This window comes from Chionomys nivalis, chromosome 8 (assembly GCF_950005125.1).
Source record: "Chionomys nivalis chromosome 8, mChiNiv1.1, whole genome shotgun sequence".
Classification (NCBI taxonomy): Eukaryota; Metazoa; Chordata; class Mammalia; order Rodentia; family Cricetidae; genus Chionomys; species Chionomys nivalis.
The window spans coordinates 13,368,666-13,390,048 of NC_080093.1; the positions used below are offsets into that span (position 1 = coordinate 13,368,666).

The following is a 21,383-nucleotide window of genomic DNA, read 5'->3' on the forward strand; positions in this document are numbered from 1 at the left end:
GAGTACAACTCAAAGATAGATCTCTTGCCTAGCATACAGAGGACCCTAGGTTCCAGATAATTAGAAGGAGGATGGGGAAGAAGAGGGAGAAAGAGGAAGGGAGAGAGGAGGAGGGAGAGGAGGAGAACAGCAAAACACTGGCAGTCCTAAGCCTGAATTTCCCCAGAACAACCCTTTTTTTTGCATTCATTTCAAATCGCATTAAATGCCCTTTGTGAGTGCCAGGCACTGGGGATGGTGGCCAGCAGTGGGCGGCAGAGGTGGCAAAAGTCACCAACAAGCAAACAGGTACTGACCGTGTAATCATCGCTCAGATAGGGAACCACAATAATGAGGAGGACACCAAGGCCATCTGACCCAGCCCACTGGTCAGGGAAAGCTCCCTAAAGGAAGGACATCTGAGAGGAGGCCCGAGGTGAGCCCAAGAATGACAGTAGCCAGGACTTGTCGGGCTTTCGTTACTAACCAAGCATTATCTCAAACAGAAGCAGGACATGGAACAGTTCAGCCTGTTACTAAGGTCCTCTGAGCCCGAGGTCCACGAGGGCTGATGCTCACCACTGCCTTCCCTCCTCACACTTCTGGCTCACATGGCCGCCTGACCCAGCCTTGCCTACCATGTCCTCGAGAAGCTCCAGAGGCCCATTGGGGTTTCCCAGAGGTCGGCATCTGGATCGGATTCCCACAGCCTCCTTGGTCAGGCGCAAAGAGCTGAGCCGGAGGTGGAGTACCTGCAGACCCAGACAGAATTGCTAGCAGAGCCTGCCCTTCGCCTCGGGTGTCGTGAGTCTCCCAGCCACAGGGAAGTGACTCCGTACTGCGGGAGACATTCTCAAAATGGGAAAGAAGGCACCACAGAGCGAGAATCTGCTTCCCCCACTTACCACTTTCAGCATTGAAAAAGAGAAGGGATCTTTAAGTCGGGTAGGTCCCTCTGCAGAAAGGATTGAGAGCTGGGAAGCAATGAGGACCCGCCCCCAACTCAAAACCCGCTGGACAAGTGGGGACAGGGAGCTAGGAGGGCCCTGGGAGGAAACGGGAAATAAAGCCCAAGACCACATCCCTCTCTCTCACAGGCACGTCACATGGCGACTCAAAATTGTCACTGCAAAGTTCATACCCAAGAACTGTGCAGTTGACTGACCAAAAAAAAAAAAAGCCAAAACAAAAATAAAAATCTCATAAAGTTTATATAATTTACAGTTCTGTGTTGGGCCACATTCTCCATGATCCTCAGTGCAGTCCATGGGCAACATATCAGACCCGCCTGTGGGAAGCTTGAGCAAGACCCAGAAAGGAAAAGGAGGCTTCGCAAAGCTGACAGCCCAGGACACATGGAACAGAACGTTTTCTTTGCAACAGCTTCAGCTCTCTGAGAGGGACCCACACTGGAGGCCGTGGGACAGAAGATGAGGACGAGGCCCTCTGTAGACGCGGCTTTTCTCTGCCAGGTACCAGGCCAGCCAAAGCAAAAAGCCAATCCCTCTGCATCCCAGCCACTAAGACAGCCAGGCCCCTTCAACCATGGCCTAAAACATCTCGTCCACCATCTGGGCAGAGTAACTGACCACTCGGAAACAAAGCTATGGGCCTACGTAGCCTGGCGTGACTCTGGATGGCCGGCCCTCCTGAGCAATCCCGTACCAAGCCCTCAAGACCCAGGCTTAACATATCCTGCTTACTGAGCACTCCCTCTCCCCAGGGGCCACTCAGCACAAGTTAAGATCCAATTGGCATTAATTGGACCAAGCTGGCAGTGCCTGGGGCAGCTTAAGTACTGTCACTGTGGATTTGACTCACAGAGTAATGGCCATCCGTGTCCATAGAGCACACCATTAGTGTCATTTTGGAAGGCTCAGGTGGGTGTGGATGGCGTTCAGTGAGACAGCCTCACTGGCTGGCCAAAGCTGACACCCAGAGACCTAGTGCCGAAAGTGACTTAGCTATGGTCTCGGGTCCGAGCAAAGAGCGGAGAAGAGGGGGATCATTTTTGGAGACCCTACTGGCCCCTTTATCTCCTCATGGCCCCAGGAAGTCTCTTCACCACAAGGCCTGCTAACCAAACTCTAAGCCCCAAAAGGAAGCCTCACCCTAATGCTAAAAACCTGAGTTCTAATGGATGTCTGGCCATAGGTCAAGTGCAGTCAAGATCCTGAACACTGATGAGGACAGCTGCCCTCCAGAAGTGGGTCCTCATCCAGCACGGGACCTAGTCCCCAGCACCAACAACCCCAGCATCAACCCGCAATCTTGCCTGAAAACAACAAATGGTAGCTTCACCCCAGAATAGAACCTGGAACCCCAGGAACTGAGTTTTACCACCAGGCCACCTCTCTTTCAGGACGAGCCTCTGAGCTTTTAGGAGCAAACCCAGCTCCTCAAGACCCAACCCAGCCAATTATTTGTTTTCTTTCTTTTGGTTTTGTTCTATTTTTATTTAGCTTAGGGATTTGGGGTTTTGTTTCATTTTGTTTTTGAGAGAGGGGAGAGGGAGAGAGAGAGGGAGGGAGGCAGTGTGTATATTGCTGTACATCCCCCGGCTAGCCTCATACACATGATCCTCCTGCATGCAAGTATGTGCCACCATACCTTACTATATTTTGTTTCTTTTTTTCCTTTTCGTTCTTTCTTCCTTTTTTTCTTTCCTTCCTTCCTTCTTTTCTTCTCTTTTTGAGAAGGGACTCGGTGTACCCCTGGCTCTCCTGGAATTTGCACTGTAGACCAGGCTAGCCTTGAACCCAAGAAACCTGCCTGCCTCTGCCTCTCAAGTGCAGGGATTAAATGTGTGCACCTCGCGCCTGGCTTTAATACACCTCAGCTCTGGTGAAGAGGCCCAATCTCCCCGAGACAGGTCTCCTCTCACTTTTCAGTGAAGGAGACAGGATCCTCTTGTGAAGGCTGAGCCCTAGCTTCTAGGTGGGCTGCCCTCTGCTGAAAAACATTCATGTGAATGACATTGGTGGCTTGTGTTGTCCTGACTGTCTCCTCAAATCCACACTAGAGCCAGGTACCTGGCTGGTCCCTCAGCCTCTGCACCTCATGAGGTTTTGTGCATAGAATCTCTCACCGTTTTGATATGAAACGCCCTTCATAGTCCACATGTTAAAGGCCTGGTCATCAGCTGGTGGCACTACTGAGGTGACCAGTCCATGAGACCTCAAGCTTTGTCAGTGAATCAAGCCACTAACACTGAATGGGCTACGGAGGTGGCCCCTTGAGGAAGGGGGCCCCGCAGAACCTGCTGACATTCTCTGCCTCCCGCCCACTGAAGGTGAACTGCTCTGTTCGGTACCTCATGCTCCTGCCGTGCTGTCCTGATTCACCTCAGCCGAGTCACTCTGGACTGGGACCTCAGAAATGACACTGAAATAAATCTTTCCCCCATTGAGAAACTTTCATAGGGCATTTTGCATAGCTAAGGACTCCTTACGGCTTCACTCAGTTCTGACTGGAGCAAAGCGCCCCTCCCTCTGTCACAGGAGTGCTGCAGGCCACTCCCCTTTAGAATTGATCTCCAAGGGGACATGAGTTGCCTCTCAACAGATGCCAGGCAGGCCCTGGCAAGGCCCTTCCCTTTTTTGTCCTTACTCTGACCTCTGGAGTAGTCAGGTGGCATCTAGGAAGAATAGAGCTTTAAAAAAAATGCCATCCAGGTAAATCAATAACCATCCTCCCTCACTTCCTCCAGCCCAGGAAGAAGGGACTCTCGTTCCTCCTAGTTTGCTCTCCACACATAGCCAGGGAGTTACTTGCCAGGACAGACAGACAGACAACGGGACAGCTGAGACAAGGAAGTGGATGTTGAATGGTTTTCTATTCAAAGTTCCCTGGTCAGGAGCACTGGAGGCCTCTGGTCTGACTCAGTCCCTCTGAGGTCAACAGCATCTCCCAACGGCCTCAAGTTTGGTCCTCTGCTCAGTGCAGGGTACCAGAGCCTTCCTGGGCCTTACCTGCACTCCTCACACCCAGCTCAGTGCTCCCAGATGAATGTAACAAGGACATGTGGGATAGCCTGTGCTATTTAACAGGGAGGCAGTCATGTGGAGAGTGTCTTGTCCAGCATGGTTACTCTCCCTCTAGAAACATGACGTAGACCCTGCTCTTACTAGGTCGCTTACCTAAGGAAGCCTCCCTGGGTTCAAAACTCAGTCAATGCCCACAATCGCTCCCTATCATTTGCTCTAAGTCTCTCTGCAGACACAACTGCCTTGGTTGAGTAAAGAAGCAGTGGGGTCAGGCAGAGTGACGTGGACCTGTCATGCTGGCTCCAGAGACTGAGGCAGGAGGATTTGAGGTCAGCCTAGGAGACGAGATAGGGCATTATTTGTCCTCCTAATGGTGGCTGTTGTGGTGACTTTCTTCCACAGAGCACAGCATGGGGGTGGGGGGCAAATGCTGCTTGAGCCAGGCCCTCAAGGCCAGCGGCAACAGTGGTGAACCAGCTGACGACCTGAAAGCATGTGTAGTGGGCTATGTTGGTAGGAACTAGCACAAGGGCAGCGTAGAAAACAAAATCTGGTTGCCTCAAAGGTATGTTCTGAACCATCTTGTCATAAAACACCGGAGTAGGCCACAGGCCAGACTGTGGACAAGTTACAATAGGAGCCCAATGATCAAACCAAGCTAAAAATTTGTGGGGTTCAAGATGGCGATAGACAATGGGAAATTATTTCCAAAGAAAAACCACACCCCACATAATACCCTTTGATAAATATGATAATTAGTTTTGATTGACAACTTGATTGGATCTAGAATCAGCTAAGATACACGCTTCTGGGTGGGTTTGTGAGGACATCCTAAGGAAGGGTTAAATGACAGAGGAGGCCCCCCCCCAAAGTAGGCAGCACCTTCTGGTGTCAGCCCAAATAAAAGGAGGTCCCAGCACGAGGCAGTACCTGCCTCCCCAACTACCGCATGCCTGTCTGTGCCCACCCATCCACCCACCCAGGTTCCTTCACTTCTTTTTTGTTTGTTTGGTTGGTTTTTTGAGACAGGGTTTCTCTGTATTATAGCCCTAGCTGTCCTGAAACTAGCTCTTGTAAATCAACTCTCAAGGGACCTAGTTCCCTATTCTGGCCTCTGTCAGTACCCACAACCACTTCACACACACAAAATAATAAAATCAAACTAAAGTTTTCACGACTAATTTTGAAGGTCATGAAAATGGGTGATGCATTAATTATAAACGGAATCTCAAGCATGGCTGCTGGGCTGTGGCGACGGTTGCCCTGGTTGCTATGTATGAACGTGAGGTCACTTTGCTGAAACTGCCGCCTCATCACTGGACCTGGCATGCATAGCTGCTGAATGAGGAGAATGGAACAGACAGTCTGTCTGTCTCTCTGCTGTCTTAAGCCTGGGCCAGACTCTACTCAGTTCTGCTATGGACACAGTGGCCATTTTAAAATATGTTGCCCAAGATCACAAGTCAGCATTTATTTGGTTTATTGCCCACTGGGATTGGTGGGTGTTTCTTCTCCTGAGCCCTCGGGCTTTCTTAGCAACTCCAATACCTATAGTCCTTCTGTCTCATGAAGACACAAACCAAACTATGAGGGTAGATTATGCCGAGGAACTCGGCAGCTCCTGGGTTAAGTCGACCATCCATGAACCTGAAAACCTCAAGGGAAAGTACTGTGCAGAAGAGAGAAAAGGCCTTTGTAAACCTTGCCATGACCAGTAGACAGTTCCTGAATGTTGGCACACCCCGGAACAATCAATAAAAGCCCGCTGCTGTCTTCTGTTAGCCAGCAGCAACGTGGTCCCTTCCCATGCCCACCTGGTGTCTGCTTTGTTTTGCTGGCTTTTTGTGGGGCTAAAGATCAAACCTAGGTCCCCACAAATGCTCGGCAAGCACCCTACCACTGAAACACACCCTCAGACTTTTTTTTTTTTTTTTTTTTAGACAGGGCCTTGCCCTGTGGTCCAAGTTGGCCCAGAACCAGTTCTGTAAGCCAGGCTAACCTCACATTTGCATGGATCCCTCCTGAACATGGCTGTGTCCCTCTGCCTTGGGCTCAAAGTCCAGAGAGGGAACCTCGCTCGTGTTGGTCTTGTTTCTACAGTTTCGATGCCATAAAACTCCGCCGTCCAGAGTCAGGTATAACATGGTTAAAAGGACACTTGACATTTTAGAATCTTTCTCTCCAAGACTACAGCCACTTTCTAATCATGAGAGGGAACATTGGACAAATTCCAGTAAGTCTCCAAATGTCCAACAAGTATACATACAATGTGTTAGCTACAAATATAATGTGTTATCCTAAATGAGGATCCTGATATCAAGAAAAGACACAGGGTATACTGAGGAAAATCTAAATTACTCCGGACATTAATAACACGGGGTCAGAACAGTCATTGTCACAAATATCCCACGTTAATGGAAGATTCTAATAACAGAGTAACTGGGGGTAGGGATGTAGCCGAATGGTATAGCACTCGCCTGGTATGCACGAAGACCTTGGTTCAACTTCCAGCACCATGAGGAAAAGAATTAGGAAAACCAGGTGTATGGCTTTTATAATATCTGGGGAAGAGGAACTGCCTCCATAGGACTGACCTGTGGGCATGTTTGGGGGCATTCTCTTGATTCTTCATTGATGTTGGACAGTCCAATCCACTGATGGGCAGAATGGCCTGGGCTGTGTGTAAGAAAGGCAGCTGAACGCCAGTCTGGAGAGAAGGCCAGTAACATCGTTCCTCTGTGGTTTCTGCTTCAAGTCCCTGCCTTGACTGCCCTTGAGTGGACTGTAAGAGGAAATAAACCCTTTCCTCCCGAAGCTGCTCGGGGTCATGATGTTTAGTACAGCCGCAGAAAATCAAACTAGACCAAAATTATAGACATTCCCTATACCTTTTTCTAGTAATTTTATAAATCTAAAACTATCCTGAAATTTAAAAAAAAAAGTTTTTAAAAGTTATGTCAAAAAAAGACGTTTACTATCAAGTTACAACTTGCAAGGCAGTGGCTGGGGTGGGAGAGCCAAACAGGCATATTTGGGAGTCTGCCTTTTCTGTTATGTCATCTTGGACTTGGGTACATCTTGGCACTCCTCCGACTGCTGGTAGAAAGAGCCACCATGGGTTTACACTTCACTTTAAGTAGGTGTTCATAGCTGTTCTGGGCCTCTCCAGGCTGAGCTTGAAGATGCTGTAAATCTGTTGGGCTCCCAGAGGTTGAGGCTGGAGAGACAGGAAGCAGCCACACACTGGTGGCCGGCGCATCCCTCGGCATCAGCAGCTGCCTGTGCCAGGGCTGCCTTCCATCTGCACGCCCGCCCATCATGATGATTTGAACCAGGTACGTGGCCACAGTGGCCAGTCCACCTCAGGGACCAGGTGGGGCTTTCAGCCTATGGGCCAAGCACTAGGGGCTCTGTAGATCAAAGGTCAAGATTTTAAAAATTTTTGTTTCTAGAAATGTCTTCCATTTTGTTTTGTTTTGTTTTGTTAGTTGTTCTCTTGCCTTTTTTTTTTTTTTTTTTAACAGAGTGTGTTTTGTATCCTGGTATATCCTCAAGCTCAAAATCTTTCTGTCTCAATCTCCCAAGCAATAGAATTACAAGCAGACACCACCATTCTAGACTAGTTTTTTTGTTGTTATTGTTTTGTTCTTTCTGTGTTTGTTTGTTGACACAGGGCCTCATGTAGCCCAGGCTGGCCTAGAGATCACTATGTAGCCAAGAATAACCTTGAATCCTCCTACCTCTGTCATCCGATTGCTTGTATTATGAGCAAACACCAGCACATTAGCCCAAGGCTCTGAGCACTTTCAACTGAGTTACACTCTTTTGAAAGTGGTAGCTTAAGGTCAGACACATTTTAACAGTCCTCCTGGCTCTGTTTAGTATCAACCATGTGACTTTACCCATCTGTAAAGAGTTAAAAGTGCTCCTATAGCACATGTCAGCCCTCATTCCAAGCGTTAAAAGAGTGGGCAGGTGAGATGGCTTCGCAGGTCTAGGCCCTGACTATCAAATTTAACAATCCACATTCAACCCCCAGGACTAGTATGGACAGAGGGAGAGGACTCGCCCCTAAGTTGTGGCCTGAACCCCACACCTGCCTGTGTTCCTGTCTGCATACATGTAATACCATTTTTTGTTTGGTTTGGTTTGGTTTTTTGAGACAGGGTTTCTCTGTGTAACAGCCCTAAGCTGTCCTGGAGTTAGCTCTTGTAAATCAGGCTGGCCTTGAACTCACAGAGATGGGCCTACCTCTGCCTGGGATTAAAGGCATGCGCCACCACCGCCTGGCTGTAATACCATTTTTAAAGTTCAGACAGTTCAGCTAGATGACGGTTTAAGAGACCATGCCACATAGACTCTTAGAATATTAGCAATTATTATATTCCGACTCATTTTTATCTGTTCATTTATCATTGGTTTCTGTTTGCTTCCCACTAGCTCCATGGTGGCCAGCCCCCATCTATTTTTGTATTCTGTGTCCTAGAGAAACGCTGGCCACTGCTAGGACTTAGTATGTGATTGTTAAATGGACCCACACCCCAATCAGAGCATCCCAGGAAACCATGCCTGACCTAAACCCTGCCAAAGCCCAGAGTGCCATCACCCCCAAACTGTGGCTAGAACAAAGAGAGCCAGACCACCTACCTGCCTAAAAGATGCCTATGGAAACCTCTGTTCTTAAAGTACCCTGCCCCACCACACAAGTACCAGTACCTGCTCATTTCCGAACCAGCAGGATTTGGGTAATGACACCCACAGGACGTGGCCTCGGGACTCTGACTGGTTGAGAAATGGACAGGAAACAGCCCAGCTTATCCCCAAAGTCCCACCCTTCTCACAGGCCTGCCCATCTCTATGGTCTGGCCCAGCTCTGTCTGTGCCACCAGGCCTGACAGTTGGCTAGTTCCTGTCCCTCTGTCCCTGAAGTAGGTTTCCCAGATGTTACCAAGGAGACTTGCATCCTGCCCAGGGTTGCCAAAGAAACCAGCTCCGTGAGAAGCAGCCCCTCAGCCTCTAGCCTGTGGGTGTGCGGTCTAGGAATGAGATAATCGCAGATTAACAGGAAGCAGCTCCAGCCAGCTGCACACCAGGGCAAAGGCAATCCTGGCATCCGCTATGCAGTGCCCAATTCCTAGTCCCCTCCCCCCTTCCTCCATCTGTTCTGCCTTAGCCTGTCTAGCCTCGATCTTGGACTCTGTAAAGCCAATGGCTGGTCTTGAAGCATGAAGTGTGAGAGCTGCACCACCCACTGTGGGTCAGTGGTCTTATAAGATGTGTGTACACACTGGGGAAGGGTCAGTTGAGGACCCAACAAGAAGGAGGCCTGTATAAGGCAAGAGACCGGCTGGTGTAGGCTGCCGCCAGCCTTCAGCCATGTGTGAGAGACATGTTGCTGCTGTCTAAACCCTTCAGCCAGCAGTGTTCTGTTATGTACTGGTATTGGTTGCCTGGGCAGGCCAAGATATCATTCCAGGAACAGTGAAAAGCCCCAGTAAGGAGAAATGTCTCTAATGCTAGTGTTCTCCCTTGTGGCCTTCCATGTCCTGGGGCAGAAACTCCGAGAAGCAAATGCCAGCCTTACACTGACTAGGAGATTGAGTGAATTCATCTTTATTGATGGCCCCATGAGAAACGGGGCTTCTTTTTTTTTTAAACGTTTTTTGTTTTGTTTTTATTTATGTGTGTCTGTTTGAGTATATGCTGCCTGTTAAGGCAAGGCAACCTTCAGAAAGAACTCCTGGAGCTGGAATTATAGGTGGTTGTGAGCCACCCACATGGCTGCTGGGAACCGAAGTCACTGGGGAAGTTGTGGCAGCTGGAAGCTGGGGATTCTGAACTAGCAGGGTCATCTGAAACATCCTTTGGCTACGAAGGGAGCATCAGGAACTCCGTTATACTTTCTTTCTTCCCTCCCTCTGGAGCTTGCCTTGTCTCTTTCCTACGACTGAAGAGAAAACCAACCCAAGACAGGCTAGTAGGTACAGCAGTGAGGCGGCTCAAATAGGAATGGCTCCCATGGCTCATGTATTTGCGTGCTAGGTCACCACGGTACGGCACTGTTTGAGACGGATTAGAAGGTGTGACCTTGTTGGAGTAGGTGTGGCCTTGTTGGAGGTTTGTCCCTGAGGGTGAGCTTTTCGTGCCTGGCCCAGTCTCAGTCCCCTCACCCCGAACCCCACCAACTGCTGATCAGTTACTGTTCCAATACCAGCCTGCATGCCACCATGCTCCCCACCATGATGATCATGGACTAAACCTCAGAAACTGTAAGCAACCCCCCAATTAAATGCTCTCTTTTGTAAGAGTTGCCTTGGTCATGGGGTCTCTTCACAGCAATAGAACAGCCACTAAGACAAGTGGCAAACTCTAAAGTCTAAGGATCTGGGTTTGAATTCCAGCTTTAGCCATTTCTTTCCCAACCACCCTCAACCCCAAGATAAGTTCTCACTATGTAGCACTGGATGGCCTCAAACTCAGAGATCCGCCTGCTTCGGCCTCCTGAGTGCTGGGATTAAAGTGTGCATCACCGTGCCTATCATCTTTTCTGTTATTATTACATGTATTTATGCATGGGAGGGTGTGTCACAGCATGTGTGACGGTCAAAAATCAGTACACAGGGGTCAGGTTCTGGAGATCGAATTCAGGTTATCAGGCTCGACAACAAACACCCCATCTGCCCTTCCCATCATTTCTAACAGATCTAGGATAGGTTAGTCAACTTCTCTCAGCTTCGTTTCCCCATCTATAAAATGCCATGGTATATGGTCAGCAGTGTATTGATGGAAAATCAACATAGAACATATTTGGCACACAGTAACCACCCAACGCACGACTCCTACTGTAAATATTACCAAGACAATTAGCAAACAGGGTTCAAAGGTAACGCTGACCTGAAAACCGACAGAAGAGGTAGATGGCTGTTCATCTCAGCCTCTCTGACATCCAGGGTGAGGCTCACATAGTCTGCCAACGTCATGGCAACTAAGGAAGGAGCCCAGACAGCCATGGAAATGTCTGAGTTCGCCAAAGAATGGAAGCTTTGATTATCTGATAACAGCCGTGGGCAGCCACTGTGGATGGGAAAGAACGAACGATAACAGAGGCAGGGCTGAAGACAGCAGCTAAACCAGGTGTGAGGGTGCACACCTGGACTCCCAGGATTCACGAGGCCGAGGCATGGAAACTGTCATGAGTTTGAGGGCAGCCTAGGCTCCATAATGAATTTCAGGCCAATCTGGGCAATGGAGTAGACCTTCCCCCACCTCTCTCTCTCTCCTTTTTGTTTTGTTTTTGCGTTTTTTGTTTTTATCGAGCTATATTTTTTTCATCACTACCCTCCCTTCCTCCCCCTCCCCGTCTATCATCTCCCATGATCCCCACACTCCCAATTTACTCAGGAGATCTTGGAGGACCTTCTCTTAAAACACACAAGGACCGGTGAGATGGCTCAGCAGGTAAAGACACCACCAAGCCTAACTACCTGAGTAGGACCCATATGATAGAATAAAACTAATACATAGACTCTCTCTCTCGTTTTCCTTCCCCTCCTCTCCCTCACTCACAAACAGATAAAAAAAACAAGCAAGCAAAACACAGCAAAGCAGGAGGATCAGAAGTTCATGGCCAACCTCAGCTATATAACAAGGGGAGAGCCAGCCTCAGCTACATAACAGGATGGAAGCCAGCCTCAGCTACATAACAGGGTGGAAGCCAGCCTCAGCTACATAACGGGGTGGAAGCCAGCCTCAGCTACATAACAGGGGGAGCCAGCCTCAGCTACATAACAAGGGGGAGCCAGCCTCAGCTACATAACAGAGTGGAAGCCAGCCTCAGCTACATAACAAGGGTGAAGCCAGCCTCAACTACATAACAAGGGTGAAGCCAGCCTCAGCTACATAACAAGGGCGAAGCCAGCCTCAGCTTCATGAGACCCAGTCTCAAACAAACAAACAAACAAACCAAAAAGCAGCTATCTTAGTATCTGGCATGTGGACCCAGATCAGAGAAACAGCAACAGGGATGTCAGACTCAAAGCTGGCTAGGACCTGATCCAGGGAGACCCATCCTCCATTCTCCATCCAGAAGCAGGGAGGAAGTTGAAGACCCTCAAGGAAGTTCTCCGCTCTGACCCAGAATCAAGACTCCTTAGCAGGGTCTCCCTCACCCCCAGGAGATTCAGTCATAATGAGAAAGACAGAGAAACACTAGGTGTCTAGCTAGCATTAGAGCTTGGGGGAGGGGTGGTAACCTCCCTATCACCGTCATAGCCAGTACTTAGTGAGGTGACCAATTCAGGAAGAATATTTTTAAAGCCAGCCAGTCCTGTTGACCGTGTCCTTTGCTTTACAGAAGCTTCTCTGTTTCAGGAGGTCCCATTTATTAATTGTTGCTCTCAGTGTCTGTGCTACTGGGGTTATATTTAGGAAGTGGTTTCCTGTGCCAATGCGTTTGAGTATATTTCCCACTTTCTCTTCTATGAGGTTCGGTGTGGTTGGTTTTATGTTGGTTTATGTGTTTGGATTTGAGTTTTGTGCATGGCGATAGATATGGGTCTACCTTATTCTTCTACATGTTGAGATCCAGCTGTGCCAGCACCATTTGCTGAGTATGCTTTCTTTTTTCCATTTTATATTTTTTGCTTCTTTGCCAAAAATCAGGTAAGTGTAAGTGCATGGATTGATATCTGGGTCTTTGATTCGATTCCATTGGTCCTCCTGTCTGTTTTTATGCCAATACCAGGCTGTTTTCATTACTGTAGCTTTGTAGTAGAGTTTGAAGTCAGGGATTGTGATGCCTCCAGAAGTTCCTAGACAAAATGGCAGCCTACAGGATGGGAAAAGATCTTTACTAACCCCACATTGGACAGAGAACTGATCTCCAAAATATACAAAGAACTCAAGAAAGTGGTCATCAAAAGAACAAATAATCCAATAAGAAAATGGGGTACAGACCTAAACAGAGAACTCTCAACAGATGAATCTCAAATGGCTGAAAGATACTTAAGGAAATGATCAACATTCTTAGTCATCAGAGAAATGCAAATCAAAAAACTCTGAGATTCCATTTTATACCTATCAGAATGACCAAGATCAAAAATACTGACGACAGTTTATGCTGGAGGAGATGTGGGGTAAGGGGAACATTCCTCCATTGCTGGTAGGAGTGCAAACTGACACAGCCACTTTGGAAATCAGTATGACGATTTCTCAGAAAATTAGGAAACAACCTACCTCAAGACCAGCAATACCAATTTGGGGTATATACCCAAAGAATGCTCAGTCATACCACAAGGATGTGTGCTCAACTATGTTTGTGGGAGCTTTGTTTGTCATAGCCAGAACCTGGAAACAACCTAAATGCCCCCATTTTTATCAAAGAATGGATAAAGAAAATGTGGTACATTTACACAATGAAGTACTACACAGTGGGAAAAAATTGACATCTTGAAATTTGCACGCAAATAGACAGATCTAGAAACATCATAACACAGACCTAGAAAGATAAATATAATATGTGCTCACTCATAAACGGCTTTTAAACATAAAGCAAAGAAAAACCACCCTACGATTCACAACTTTAGAGAACCTAGACAACAAAGAGGGTCCTAAGAGAGACGTACATGGATCTAATCTACATGGGAAGTAGAAAAAGACAAAATCTCCTGAGTAAATTGGGAGCATGGGGACCATGGGAGAGGGTAGGAGGAGAGAGAGAGGAAGGGAGGAGAACAGAGGAAAATGTATAGCTCAATAAAAACAATTTTTAAAATGTTGGCCAATCCTTACATCCCAAAGAACTGAAAATAAAAATTCAAACAAAAAACTTATACTCAGAGACTGGAGAGATGCTCAGTGATTAAGAACACTGGTTACTCTTGCAGAGGATCCAGGTTTAGTTCCCAGCATACACAGTGTGGTTCACAACTGTGATTCCAGTTCCAGAAGCTCTGGCCTCCTCTGGCCTCCTCAGGCACTTGGCATTCACAAGGTGCATATACACACATGTAGTCAAACAGTCATATATATGTATATGTGTATATGTTATATATATGTGTATATGTGTATATACACATATATTACATATAATACAAAATTAATATTTTTTAAAACCAATATGGAAATGTTCATAATTCCACTACTCATAATAATCAAAGGCTGGAAACAACTCATGTCAAGTCAAAGAAGCCCAACAGAAAGGAGCAGTTATCATGATGCCATTTATATGAAATGTCCGAGATAGGCAGGTTCATAGAGACAGGAAATGGACCAGCGGTTGCCAGGGAGTCAGGGGAAGCAAGAGTAGCTACTTAAGGGGGTTTCCTTTTGAGGCAATGAAAATATCCTGGAATTGGATAGAAGCAGTCATTGTACAATACTGCAAATTAAGTAAATGCCACTAAATTGCATACATTAAAATAGTAAATTTCACATCATGTAAATTTTATTGCAATGAATTTTTTAGAAGGGGGAGGTGGCCCTCCCACTCTCCATCCATGGGTGACCACTGGGCTGAGTAACTTCTCCCCAGCACCTCAGAGCTTCCTCAAGGGTCTGTTCCTGCACACTCAGTGGAGAATGAGGAAGAACTCAGCAAGAGCTAGAAGAGGAGGGAGAGCTTATTCCCTGTGTTTCTCAGTACAAAGCACAAATCCCCTCCCCAGTCACCATGCACCACTCACTGAGGACACACACACACACACATATTCTCTTTCTCCAGGCCTTGTCCCCACCGCTGCCCATACACCATAGGATCCCACCGCAACCCTTGACACTCACTTCCTGCAGTACCCCATGTCCAGCCCAATCTCTCCCTGACGGCCCTGCCATCTCTGACCTCGGCACACAGACCTGGGCTTTCAACAATCCGACAGTGCAAGTGTGTGTCTCCACGCCTCCCTCCACCTTGCCTCTCCAGAACCATCAAGCACACAACAGCCAGCGATACCAAGAGTGTTAACCCCAGCACACAATTCCTCAGGCACTGTCAGTTGGTCCTAAGCCCAGAACTACACCTGGCTTCCCCTGATGCTCCGAGATTCATGTTCTTCAGACCCAAAGGGGATTATCAGTAGTGTGTCTCCAGGAAAGACCAAACTCTATCTCTGAGAGAGAAAAGTGGCACCCACTTCATATCAGCCTGACAGGCAGAACAATCTGACATCTATTATGACAGGTCCTAGCAGCTGTTTTAATTAAAGCGGTAAGGACCAATGAGCTGCAACAGAAAGGGAAGAAAGGGAGTCGGTTCCTCTACCTCCAGCAGATTTCTAGACAGGCACTGCTAAAATCACAGCTGGATGCTGGCTGAATGCAGAACACTGGGCGGGCAGCTGAAATTGTGGTCCTAGGTCAACATCAACACAATAAGAATACAATGCCGGGTGACCACTAATCTACCAGAAGGGATGCCCATGGCAGTGTTGAAAGGGTAAAAGGGAATGTATAGTGAGCAATAAGTAATTACAAAATAAATATGATGGCCGGGCGGTGGTGGCGCACGCCTTTAATCCCAGCACTCGGGAGGCAGAGACAGGCGGATCTCTGTGAGTTCGAGACCAGCCTGGTCTACAAGAGCTAGTTCCAGGACAGGCTCCAAAAAACCCTGTCTCAAAAAAACCAAAAAAAAAAAAAAAAAAAAAAAAAACACAGAGAAACCCTGTCTCAAAAAACCAAATAAATAAATAAATAAATAAATAAATAAATAAATAAATAAATATGATGGATTTAATTCTGGTGTGTGTGTGTGTGTTCACACATGTGGGAACTAAGCCAAAAGATTGTATCGTATCCCCAGAGTTAAAGTTACAGGTGGTGGTGAGCTGTTCAACATGGGTGCTAGGAATCAAACTCTGATCCTCTGAGAAAGCAGCAAGTAATCTTGACCACGAGACCATCTTTCCACCCCCATGGGTGACCACTTTCTTAGAGAAGAAAAATGGGAACAAGTGCCTAGAAGTCAGGCTAAGGAGGAAGACTGACAGACCCGAGGGCGAGCCTTCAGGGCATTCTCATTCTCATCCCTCTCCCTCCCTCTTCCCTCTCCTTCCCTCCCCCTCTCCCTCAACCCTCTCCTTCCCTCCCTCCCTCCCCTTCTCCCCTCATCTTCCCTCCCTCTCTCCTCCCTTTTTTCTTCTCTCTTTCCTCCTTTGACAATATCTCACCAGCCCAGGCTTCAAACCCACACTCATCTGGCCTCAGCCTCCCAGGTGCTAGGATATGAGGTATGTATTACCAGATCTGTGAATGAGTACAGGAAAGTGGGGACCCCTCTCCTGTCTTCTCCTGCCTCCTGAAAGAGACACAGAGCTCTCACATCCCCCCCCCCAAACCTAAATGTTAGATAAAAGGGTGCACAGTTCCTGGGGACTCCTCTAGGCGTCCATGGAGCCAGGAAAAGAACAGTGTCTCTTTTAGGAGGACAGGCTGTGAGCACTGAACCACAAGGTCCATTTGCCTGCCCCCCAGTAAACCCCTACCCATCAAGGACAGAGCTCAGTTTTGCCCCTCAAACTGATCTGCTAAGTAATTTGGACAAATAAGTGTGCTTTTCTCTTTTTCTTCTCATTTGTAAGGGAAGAAATTTACCCAAATGACGCCTGCAGATTCCTTCCTCATTAACAGTCTCTTTTTGGTGCTTAGAGGCAGTCTACACATGCTGACACCAGGGGTCTATTTATTCATCTAGTTAGCAGTGCTGGGGAGTGAAGCCAGGCCTCCACTCAGCTTTGACAAGCACTCTGCCACCGTTACAGCCCCAGCCCGTGGCAGCTCATTGTAATGATAAAATAATACTTCTGTAGAAAACAGATGAAACAGGGAAAAGTATACGGTGGCAATCCAGCTACAGTTCCCCTTCCCATGGGGGTCATAACCGAATATCTCTAACTGTGTGTGCTCAGCTTAGAGTTGATGTGGAGGCCAGAAGCCCAGAGAGAGGCCACGGGGAGGGGTTCCTTAAGAAAGCGTGGATAGTAGATCTAGCTAACATGAAAGTGAAAAGGGAAATGCCCAAGGTGAAGAGGCTTAAGTAGGAAAGGGAGAGGGGCATGTGGAGAGAGGCAACGGGAAAAATCAGCGAAAACAGCGGGGATATGATAAAACCACTGGAAACCTACAATCTTATAGCCAAACTTTTTAAGTTGGAAGGGAGATACCCTACATGGCTGGGACAAACGGACAAAACTGGTGCCGAGTAGGGGATAACTCAGAGAAGCCCTAGAAACCCCCAAAACGATACACGCTCTTGCAGTTCCTCTTGAATGCCCACCAGAACTAGACGGAGGGTAAGACCCTGTTGCTGAAGCTACCACACACCTTGACTGCATGAACTAGAGATCAAGCCGGAACTGAAATGGAATCCTCTTCCCGGATGGCAAGCTGCTGGGGGAGATGGGGTGTCAGTGGTCTTGGCACACTGTGAATCCTTCAAACTAACTTCTAGGCAAGATGTGCCCACTTGTGCAATAATGGCACAACCGTTATAACCATAAAGTGTAACCAACCACTTTATGCTTGGATTTGAGGCCCACTCCATAGGAGGGAATCCATACTCCGTATTGTCGAACACCTTCTAAAACCCATTGTGGGAGAGCCATAGAACCTAGGGATCCTGCCGTTTAGCTAACGTGACAGAGTGTCGAACTACCTTCTAAATATATATGTTTATACCGAAAGACAATTACCACACTCAGCCTTAATCGGGAAAGCCTCTCTTTCCGGTGAAATGTGATGGACACAGAGATGTACGGCTCCACAAGGTGCCGAGAATACGTGACAACTGAATGTTCAGCCCCAAATGAGACATTGTATCATTCCCTCCAAGGCTGAGGGAGCATTAAGGAAGAGGGGCAGAAAGACGCTAAGAGGCTCACTATGGGAAGGACTGTGGAAACATCTTCTGAGATGTTCATAGCCTCTGCAATCATGAACTCTCTCAACAACCACAGAGGACTGCCCTGGGTCTGTGCAAAATTGGGCATCAGCAGCCAGCCACGGACAGAGGAAGGACTCAGAGGACTCCATCCCTCACTGCTTAACTATATCCTACAGACAGATCCAGGGAAAGGGAGAGCCAATGCCTTCAGTGGTGCATCCACAGACCCTAGTGCATAGCCTCAACCCACAGGTTACCAGATGGCCCTGGGTTTAAAAAAGAAAAATGGGCCACACAACAAAATAAAAAAAAATCATGAACCTAAAAAGAAACAGGTAGGGAAGAGGGAGGGCTCAAACTAACTTAAAAAGAATAATGCATGTTTATTGAACACATTTTAGAAAAGAAAATATAAATAAAATAATCTAAAAATATAAATAAAAAGGAAGTAAAATCCATATGGTTCATTACCTAGAGGCTTTAAGAAATGTTCCTTTCTTTGCTTTGTGAGTGTTGGTTTTTCCTTTTTCTTCACATAACTGCCTTTTAACAAAATGAGGACCACAACAGGAATGGGACCACAGTCTTTATAGTGTTGTAACTGTTCTTACGCCGTGAGCACTTTCCAAGTGATCAGAGTCTTTAAAAATGCAATCTTAATGACTGCACATCCTCCCCACCAAGAGGCAATGCCATGACTCCTAGGCATTTACTTGCTTTCCTAGTCTAAGTAATACTGCCGTGAGCATCCTAACCTGATGTGTAAGTACCACAGTATCTCCGTTTCCTCAGGTCTTCTATGAGGATTTACAAGGTCAGTAAATACAACTCCAAAAGGACCTGTGCCTGTATCGCCCTATTAATTCCCATAAATCCACCAGGACCCACTGACCCTCCCGAGCAGAGTGGGGTAAAATTCTGAAGGACAGAATCAGAATGCAGGACGGCGCTTCGCCCATCATCTCTTCTCCATCTTGAAGTTAACTGCCTAGCGAGGCAGAGTTCTGAACCCTCAGGGCCCGGAGCCTGATTCTGTTTCTGACTCTTACTGGCTCTGGAAACTGAAACAAGCCTCAGGTCCCCTCATCTATGAAATGGATATGATTACTCCTGCTGACTAACCAGAGAAGCCTCTGCACTTCCTGAAAAGATGTGAACAGCCTTTGTAAACACCAAGACTCTGGGCTAAAGGCCACTACTACTACCCTAGTCACATCCCAGGAGACTGAGAAGGGGGTTGTTTTGCTTCATGTTGTGTGTTTTAATTGCTGTTGTTGTTTGGAAAGCCCTGGGGCTTTAGCTGTCATTGTGCTCCAAGAACTATGTGCAACTGGCTCTAACAATGACGAGAAAGCGGTTTTCCAGGGAGAATTAGCTGGGTTCAAGTGCCTGGCAGAACCTAGCAGCATCTTCCAAAGGTCAGAGATGTGTTGGAAGCTGTAAGGCCTGGGGTTGAGCCTAGGGCCTCCCCAGAGAATGCTGGATGGATGGAAGGACATAGCAAACCTTCCTGGTGAAGGTACATCCATTTTCAAAGCTCCTTACCCCTCTTTCTAGGGCTCAGACTTGATATTTTGTCTTTGGGTGAACTGAAAAACCAAGCTGATTCAGTCGGTGCAAAAGATCACCCATGCCAGAAGACCCTGGGAGCGTGCCCTTTTAGACCTGGATCTCTAAGACCCTCCGCTTGGAAATGCAACTAGTGCTTACAGCCGGCTCTCCCCAACCCAAGGTAGATACAAAGAAGACCACGATGACTCTCTTGGGAAGCTCAGCTGGAAAACCTGGGTTTCCCTCCGCACTGCCCCATCCATCCCGCAAATGCCTATCCTACCTCTTCATGCCTAGCATCGCAAGAGGGGATTCCAGTGAGGCTGCCAGGGCAGATAGGGACAGAACTGCGCAGACACCCCACCGACCGCCATCCTCCCTCATTTCCACCATCAGCACCCATCAGCTGCTGCCCCAGTCCACCTCCACTGCCAGAAGCGCCTCTACCGTGGTCCAAATGCAAACAACAGGTGGCACCTGCCGGTCCTCCCCAACCACACCTCTGCCCACCCCTCCACCTGCGCTGCAGCCCTCCAGCTGCGCCCCGGCCGGGCGAAGCCTACCTTTGAGGTTCTGGGGGTGGCCCCGCGACGCGCGACTCTTGTTTCCTCGCTGCAGAGAGGCGATACTGGAGAAGTTGTTACCCATGGCATCTGGCCCCCAGGGGTGCTTCAACGGGGGCCAGGCGAGGCTGGACAGGAGCGGAGGAAAGGTGTGCAAGTGTGTGCGCGCGCGAGTGCGCGCCGCCGGGGGAGGGCCCTGGCGGGGCTGCGGCCGGGGGCGGGAGGTTCGCTGTCTCCGGCTCTCCCTGGGCTTGGCGATCTTCGCTCGGCGGGTCCTGCCCGCCGCGGGGATCCTTGCGCCACCCGGCTACCGTGCTCCCATGCCCCGCGCCCGGGGCGGCCCGGCCCCTGGGCCCCAGCCCGCGGCTCGCGCCGCTGCGCTCTGCCTGGTTCTGGAGCTCGGGTTCCGGCTGCGGGTGGGCGGCGCAGCGGCGGCGCGCTCCCCGCGGGCCATAGAGTCGGGGCTCGGCGCGCGACTGCTCAGAGGCTCGGCGGCCAGCTCGGTCCCCGCCCGCGGGGACGGCCGCGGCGACGTGCGTGGCGCCCTCCCGCCCGCGGGTGAGCTTGCAGCGCCCGGCTCGTGTGGACCGCCCCCGCTCCCGCCGGGTCCCTCCCGAGGCCGCCGCCCTCAACCCCCGCCCCAGCGTCGCCAGGACTCCCGGGCTCCGGTTGTTATGGCGACAGCTGCGCCGGTGAATGAGCGTCTTAGTGACACGCGCGCACCCGCGCTGCCAGATGTGGCCCCGGGGCGCGCCGCGTTCCCGCTGGCCACAAGTTCTGGACGGCACCGGGGTGGAGTTAGGGGGCCAGCGCGTCACCGCTCAGGACATGACATCAAGAATAGATGCGGGTTCCAGAGGTTGAGCGTTTTCCTGTCCTGGGACATAGAACTTGAAAACAAGCGGAACAGGACCTCCATAACGCTGGGTGTCCGATGGCAGGGAGTGGCGAAGTAGCACTAATGGAGGCTCCCTAACGCCGGGTACAGGGCCTGGCACAGGTTAGTTAAATCGCTCAGAAGTGAGTGGATGATGGATCAAGAAAATTGAAATTAAGAATACAGGTACTTCCCCCTCGCTCATCAAGAGGTCCCAACCAGAACCTCAGTCAGGTTCCTGACTTTGAGATTTGCATGCTCAAGACCAGAGAACCACAAGACCAGAATCAAGCTTAGGTACAAACTAGGAGAGAGCTATCGGTTCCAAGTTGACCGACTCTGTCAGCTGGAAAACTGAGAGACTTGGGGAGGAGGAGTCAGGTCTATGGTAGTCCAGGTGGCTTCCTGGAGGAAGGGAGCTTCTGTAAACGTCCTCCTCACGTGACTCTTCCATCAGTGTAGCTCAGCGCTGCAACCTGCAGGAGGGAGCCAGGAAGTCATTCTCCCACTCGGATCTGGGGCATTTCTTTCCCTAAGGATGTTGGGGGAGA

The 21,383-nt window shown here is 48.9% G+C and overlaps 1 protein-coding gene across 1 annotated transcript in view; it reads right to left on the reverse strand.

The window, feature by feature from the left end:
- Neurl1 (neuralized E3 ubiquitin protein ligase 1) overlaps positions 1-20,563 on the reverse strand; it is an 82,633-nt gene extending 62,070 nt beyond the window's left edge. Inside the window, exon 1 of the mRNA XM_057778200.1 lies at positions 19,956-20,563. Coding sequence (XP_057634183.1) covers positions 19,956-20,040 — 85 coding nt within the window. The 5' untranslated portion in view covers positions 20,041-20,563. The remainder of the gene's footprint in view (positions 1-19,955) is intronic.
- Between the last annotated feature and the right edge of the window lie 820 nt (positions 20,564-21,383).